The sequence below is a fragment of the Coregonus clupeaformis genome, chromosome 1, assembly GCF_020615455.1.
Source record: "Coregonus clupeaformis isolate EN_2021a chromosome 1, ASM2061545v1, whole genome shotgun sequence".
Lineage (NCBI taxonomy): Eukaryota > Metazoa > Chordata > Actinopteri > Salmoniformes > Salmonidae > Coregonus > Coregonus clupeaformis.
In genome coordinates, this window is record NC_059192.1 from 95973928 (window position 1) to 95981640 (window position 7713).

The following is a 7713-nucleotide window of genomic DNA, read 5'->3' on the forward strand; positions in this document are numbered from 1 at the left end:
AATGTAATATGCATTCGCCAAATGTTCATATTTTTTACGGCGGTATAATTCTCGTCAACGTCACCGGTGCTCTGGCAACAGGTAGCAGCTGGAAGCAACTACAGCCAGCCGTTTGGGAGTGGTTTGTTGGTAGCCAAAGTTTCTGATTAACTCTTTCCTTTCTGGTTAGAGTAGGTATGTATTCGAACCAGCCGAACTAACCGGTTTCTAACCTGTTCTGTGGTTGCCCCACCAACTATTCCCTATTCCCAACCCACATTCACGAAAGTTAAAAGAGGAAAGAAAAGGTAGAATGAAGATTCCCGGAAATCTCAGATAATCAAATGTTCCAATCAAATTGCATAAGTCCATACACCTAACAGTGTTTGGGTCCTGCATATCGTATTCCAGACAGTTGTACCGACCGGACCGGATAGAGCACTTGAATCAGCTGGTCCGGTCCGGACCGTACAGTTGTATTCTAGGGGCAGTGGCACTCCTTACCCCATTGGACTGGCATACAAAAACAAAGGGGCGTGTGTAGATGAGCTGCCATAGAATAACAAATGGAGTCTACTATAGCAAATATCTGCTATGCTATGCAAGGAATATTTCCATACATTAGCAGGGATTTGACCATCTCATGGATGTCTTGTACAGACATGTACAAGTTAACAGCACAACTTTCAATCAAACTCACTGCATTCTGTTAACCATAAACTCACCATGTATATTTAATGCAGATCACAAGGCTCACTTACTGAAAGCATCTTTTGACTCATGTTTTTGGATCCCAGATGGTATAACTATTTCCCTGAATGTAATACAGTTTGTGATTCATGCGCTGAGTCCTGTTGACTACATGACCTTTTGGGAATTCTGACAGAATAAGTCATATGCCTAGTTCTCATCTGTGTTTGTGATTCGTTGTCCACGTCCCAAATGGCACCCTATTCAGTGGTACTCAACTCTTACCCTATGAGGCCCGGAGCCTGCTGCTTTTATGTTCTACCTGATAACTAATTGCACACACCTGGTGTCCACGGTCTAAATCAGTCCCTGATTAGAGAGGAACTATGAAAAAATGTAGTGGCACTGTCTTCGAGGTCCAGAGTTGAGTTTGAGGGCCCTATACAGGGCACTACTTTTAACTATGGCCTCTGGTCAAAAGTAATGCCCTATATAAGGAATAGGGTGCCGTTTGGGACGCCAACATTGAGTATAGTAATAATTCCTCTGTGAATCATGGATAAAATCTCTCATTTTCTTAAGATAAACACAACAGGGTAACTACAATGAACGAACCAAATAGTGAACATAGTGATTCCCAACCTCAGTAATCATTACCTCAAAAAGCAGAGAAAATAAAGCATTGACAGAGCATTGCAACGCTTGATTACGTCTGCGCTTATCCATCAGACCTTGAATGCTTGTCTGGGTGCCAGTTCTACCATGACTGAACAGCACCCTCTGGTGTCAGAAGTTAGTAATACCAGTTATTATCACTGACGTTCCCATGCAACTCACATGCTTTACAAATGGCTTCATGTCAATCATTATAAAGTCAAATAAAATACTTGCAAATTATAAATGTATGTAGGATGTTATGCATGTCTACAGTGAAACTTAATCTTACCTGAGCTGTAGGAGGAGGGGCTGTAACATCAATCAGACCAGAAGTTTGATCCAGGCTCTGCTGTTGTTCTGCTGGTGTTTCAGTTGAACCCAAAGATCCAGCCAGTTCTGTTCCCACTAAGTCTGTCAACTCTGAGTGCTGGGTATCTGACATAGTCTCATAGATATCTGAGTCATGAGATAAATGAGATTGACCACTAGGATCCTCTGGCAGTGTTTTCATCATCCGGCCGTCTGAGTTCTGCTGTTCAACTGGATCCTTGATAAGCGAAGGAGGGCCTGACTGCAACTGGGGAAGTCCACTTGTGGGCTCGGGTGGGACAAGGATTTTTAGAGAACGGTGCTGCAGCATATCTCCAAGACCTGGAGCGTCTGAGGCTGAGGTGAATGAGAAACCTGGAGCTAAACTTCGCCTCTTCAGATCACGTGGCGGGAAATCTGTAGTCTCGTTATTGGAGGTCTGCAGTCCCACCATTGTCTTCATGCGCTCATACTGCTTGATATCATCAATGTCTTGTGAGACCCCGAACGTGGACATCCTGTGAGTGGTGGCTCTCGCAGAGTGATCCGTGGACGCGCGGACCTTCGTCACAGCGCCTGACCTTTGACCTTTGTTAGACATGTTCGGTGGCTCTCTGTCAGTCGTTGCCTGCAAGGATGTGCAACTCTGAGTCCCAGAACTGGTGAGGTCCAGTGGTCCCTGGGTCTCTACAGAGAGCTCCCTCACATACTTGGCAGGGATATAGAAGGGTTTGGTCCCCTGGTCCTTCCGGACGTGCCACCAGTAGTCGTTGGTCCTGGAGACCAGCATGTACCTGTGAACATTAGAGGTCCAGAGAGGTAATGTGAACACTGTGTTTGGGCTGAGCAATGACGCGTGTACTGTTCATGTATTGTTAAGTTCTATCATCTATATCATGTTGTTTGATCTGTTCCTTTGTAATTTTACTTTTTTAACTATGAGCTAAAGACTCATTTTCATTTTGTGAAATATATTCTGGACAATAAATATTTTCAATTCAATTACCTCTCGTTGGGCTTGATGGAGACCAGAGCGCCGTCCTTGGCTGTGTAATCATACTCAAACTCCACCTGCACCATCTCCATGTTACTGTAGTTAGGTCTACAGTTACTGTAGTTAGGTCTACAGTAACTGTAGTTAGGTCTAGTTAGCCGCTCTGCTGGCTGGGGCCTCCGTGTTGAAGTGCAGACAGTCACGTTTCAAAAGAGTTCATCTTGGAGATGGAAACAGTCAAAACAGTACATTTAAAATGGGCATATCTGACTCTCTGTGTCTCAAATGGCACCCTATTCCCTTTCTAGTGCACTACTTTTGACCAGGGCCCATAGGGAATAGGGTGCCATTTGGGACATACACGCATTACAAACATGATGAAAACAAATTTAGATCCAGTAAACTGAGATAGCACTCTGCTACACCGGCCATACAGTAGTAGACACTTGGAAACCTCAACATTGTGGGAGTCATTGAATGACATACATGTATTTTAATAGGATCTCTGAGGTGGGAGTACTCAGTTACTAATGTCATAGTTGTCCTCTATCAACATGATGCACTTCTGCCTAACAGATTAACCTCATAAAGAATGCAGACTGACCAGTATGGCTGTTTCTGTTTCATGATTTTAACCTGAACAATGGGCAGGCAGACATCAGTAAAGGTTGTCTCCCATCGATGTGCATAACAATACTGCTACAGGAAGTTGCTGCCAGCAGTCACTGCCGTTCAGAATGCCCTAACCCCAAACTTAAAGAGCACTATAGACTCACAACACACAGGCACGTGCTCAAACAGAGCCCACAGAACAGGAAGCCTGTAGCACAGCACCACCCTGGGTTGACGATGCTCAACTCACTCCATCGTCAAGCTGCAACCTCAGTTTCTCATATAAGGCCTCCAGAGACACGGGGAGAACTTCAGAAAACACAGGACTCAATTCCTTCTTCTAATTTCAGTAGTGACATTGACAACCAGGACCAATTACTGGTCAGAAGTCAAAGTCCAAGGCTATTCCCTCTCCATACTAACCCATTCAAAGTGAGTGGACCATTTGATCTATGTCAACATGACAGATGTTTTTTGTTGTCAACTGACATAATACTTAGATCAAGTGTTCTAGTAAGAGTGCATTTTAAATATTTTATTTGAGGAAGGGTAACTTTTTTGAAAAGTTTTGAACTTGATATAGCCTACAGTAACAATCCAACCCTACGTTATAAGGAGTCAAATAGTGTATGTAAAGCAGAAGTTAAACATCATTTAATCTATACTAATGGGGGACTCTCAGGAGTTAAACATGATTTAATCCCCACTAAAGGGGACTCGCAGGAGTTAAACATGATTTAATCCCCACTAATGGGGACTCGCAGGAGTTAAACATGATTTAATCCCCACTAAAGGGGACTCGCAGGAGTTAAACATGATTTAATCCCCACTAAGGGGGACTCGCAGGAGTTAAACATGATTTAATCCCCACTAAGGGGGACTCGCAGGAGTTAAACATGATTTAATCCCCACTAAAGGGGACTCGCAGGAGTTAAACATGATTTAATCCCCACTAAAGGGGACTCGCAGGAGTTAAACATGATTTAATCCCCACTAAAGGGGACTCGCAGGAGTTAAACATGATTTAATCCCCACTAAGGGGGACTCGCAGGAGTTAAACATGATTTAATCCCCACTAAGGGGGACTCGCAGGAGTTAAACATGATTTAATCCCCACTAAAGGGGACTAGCAGAAGTTAAACATGATTTAATCCACACTATTTTTTAAATTTTTTAATTTCACCTTTATTTAACCAGGTAAGCCAGTTGAGAACAAGTTCTCATTTACAACTGCGACCTGGCCAAGATAAAGCAAAGCCGTGCGATAAAAACAACACAGAGTTACATATGGGGTAAAAAAACATAAAGTCAAAAATACAACAGAAAATATATATACAGTGGTGCAAATGTAGCAAGTTATGGAGGTAAAGCAATAAATAGGCTATAGTGCAAAATAATTACAATAGTATTAACACTGGAATGCTAGATGTGCAAGAGATTATGTGCAAATAGAGATACTGGGGTGCAAAAGAGCAAAATAAATAACAATATAGGGATGAGGTAGTTGGGTGGGCTAATTTCAGATGGGCTGTGTACAGGTGCAGTGATCGGTAAGGTGCTCTGACAACTGATGCTTAAAGTTAGTGAGGGAGATAAGAGTCTCCAGCTTCAGAGATTTTTGCAATTCGTTCCAGTCATTGGCAGCAGAGAACTGGAAGGAATGGCGGCCAAAGGAGGTGTTGGCTTTGGGAATGACCAGTGAGATATACCTGCTGGAGCGCAGACTACGGGTGGGTGCTGCTATGGTGACCAATGAGCTAAGATAAGGCGGGGATTTGCCTAGCAGTGATTTATAGATGGCCTGGAGCCAGTGGGTTTGACGACGAACATGTAGTGAGGACCAGCCAACAAGAGCGTACAGGTCACAGTGGTGGGTAGTGTATGGGGCTTTGGAGACAAAACGGATGGCACTGTGATAGACTACATCCAGTTTGCTGAGTAGAGTGTTGGAGGCTATTTTGTAAATGACATCGCCGAAGTCAAGGATCGGTAGGATAGTCAGTTTTACGAGGGCATGTTTGGCAGCATGAGTGAAGGAGGCTTTGTTGCGAAATAGGAAGCCGATTCTAGATTTAACTTTGGATTGGAGATTCTTAATGTGAGTCTGGAAGGAGAGTTTACAGTCTAACCAGACACCTAGGTATTTGTAGTTGTCCACATACTCTAGGTCAGACCCGTCGAGAGTGGTGATTCTAGTTGGGTGGGCGGGTGCCAGCAGCGTTCGATTGAAAAGCATGCATTTAGTTTTACTAGTGTTTAAGAGCAGTTGGAGGCTACTGAAGGAGTGTTGTATGGCATTGAAGCTCGTTTGGAGGTTTGTTAACACAGTGTCCAATGAAGGGCCAGATGTATACAAAATGGTGTCGTCTGCGTAGAGGTGGATCTGAGAGTCACCAGCAGCAAGAGCGACATCATTGATATACACGGAGAAAAGTGTCGGCCCAAGAATTGAACCCTGTGGCACCCCCATAGAGACTGCCATAGGTCCAGACAACAGGCCCTCCGATTTGACACACTGAACTCTATCTGAGAAGTAGTTGGTGAACCAGGCGAGGCAGTCATTTGAGAAACCAAGGCTATTTAGTCAAAACATGATTTAATCCCCACTAAAGGGGACTAGCAGAAGTTAAACATGATTTAATCCACACTAAAGGGGACTAGCAGAAGTTAAACATGATTTAATCCACACTAAAGGGGACTAGCAGAAGTTAAACATGATTTAATCCACACTAAAGGGGGTCTAGCAGAAGTTAAACATGATTTAATCCACACTAAAGGGGGTCTAGCAGAAATTAAACATGATTTAATCCCCACTAATGGGGACTAGCAGAAGTGTTTTTCAAAGAGAATCCCATGTTACAATAATAATGCACACTAACAGTACATCAAACTTTTACAATAAAACCAATGTAATTCAAGGCTTGACAATACAGTAGGTATTCATACCTGGAGGTGGGCATACAGCCAGAAGACTTGTACCAACTCTGTCCTCTTCTCTCTGAATGTTCAGTTGCTCGCAGACGTTAGAGTGAGTTTAATAAATATACCATTTGCATTAATTCCCATCATATTAAACCTGGTAAATCTTTCTCTTTCAGCATCTATTTTCCATCACATTACAGTTCACTTGTTTAATAATGTTTTGAGCTCCTGTAGTGTCGGTTATAAAGCCTAGTAGTCTACCACGGCGCTCTGTGTGTGCGCGCACAGGTTTTGACTTGCCTAACTGCCTCTGTATCATTTCCTGTTCTACTGACTGTGTATAGGAACAACACTGAGAGCATGGAGACTGGGGGACAGGGACACACACAAAGAGAGCTATGAAAAATGGGATTGACTCAATATATAGTTATATTCAGTCCCTCATGAAACATCATCTGGTTTCCTAGGAGTCTGTGACCAAACGGACCATTACTGGGGGGAATATTCTCTGGTTATAGGCTAACAGCCCTGTGAAATTGATCAATTACAAACAAATATATGTGCGTCTCCTATGGGCCCTGGTCAAAAGTAATGCACTGTATAGGGAATAAGGTGCTGTTTGGGACACAGTAATTGTCAATAAGTGTTGTCAATAAATACCCTCTAACCTACATGCCAGTGAGGGTTTCTGCTGGTTTAGCATTACATGGCAGTTGACCAAAAAGGGGAAGCAAACACTGGTATCAAGATTATTTCCAATCTTGGTTTTGTTAGGAAACACATCCTTTTAGCCTCATAACATTTTCCTCTGCTCTCTAAAGTAAAGCAAGTCATTCAAGTGTACAGTAAACCCATGCCTCGCCCATTCTCTATAACAGTGTTTCCCAACAGCACACGTTGTTGTTGTAGCCCCAGACTAGCACACCTGATTCAACTTGTCAAATAATCATCAAGCCCTTGAGTTCAATCAGGTGAGTTTGTCAGGGGCAACAACACAAATGTGTGTTGTTGGGAATACTGGAGGACTGGAGACACTGGCCTCTTATTGAGCAGTTTTAGCACCCCTGAACCATTAGTTTGTTGGAATTACCCAACACCCCTTATATCTTATTGGTGTACCTGCAAGTCACACCACTTGTATTGGCCATAGTTCGCCATTCCCCGTGCACCTCACTCAACCCAGCTCCTTCCGTCAGAGTGAGATCGAGGTCAAAGAAGAATGGACTCGCTGGACTATTCCTCATGTTTCTTTTATTTGACCTGTGTTTAGTGTGTGCATATAATTGTAAGAACTGTCCAACATGTCATTGGGGTTTTAGTTGGGTGTTTCTAAGGCAGTTGAGTATTTACCATATTCATAAGGTTTATAGAGTTATTCCTTTTTCATGTGAGTCATGCTGCTTCTAGCCTGATAGCCAAGATGTTAGCCAGTCATGCTAGCTCGTAATGTTGTGTCCCACATGCCTCGTTTAGGATAGCACACACACACACACACACACACACACACACACACACACACACAGTGCATTCGGAAAGTATTCACTTTTTCC

The 7713-nt window shown here is 43.2% G+C and overlaps 1 protein-coding gene across 1 annotated transcript in view; it reads right to left on the bottom strand.

Annotated features, from left to right (window-relative positions):
* The window catches only part of LOC121577874 (rho GTPase-activating protein 27), a 50901-nt gene extending 44465 nt beyond the window's left edge, over positions 1–6436 (bottom strand). Inside the window, exons 1-3 of the mRNA XM_041891831.2 lie at positions 6188–6436; positions 2642–2849; positions 1616–2429 (exon numbers count right to left, since the gene is read on the bottom strand). Of these exons, the coding sequence (XP_041747765.2) occupies positions 1616–2429; positions 2642–2721 (894 nt within the window). The 5' untranslated portion in view covers positions 2722–2849; positions 6188–6436. The remainder of the gene's footprint in view (positions 1–1615; positions 2430–2641; positions 2850–6187) is intronic.
* Positions 6437–7713: the final 1277 nt, after the last annotated feature.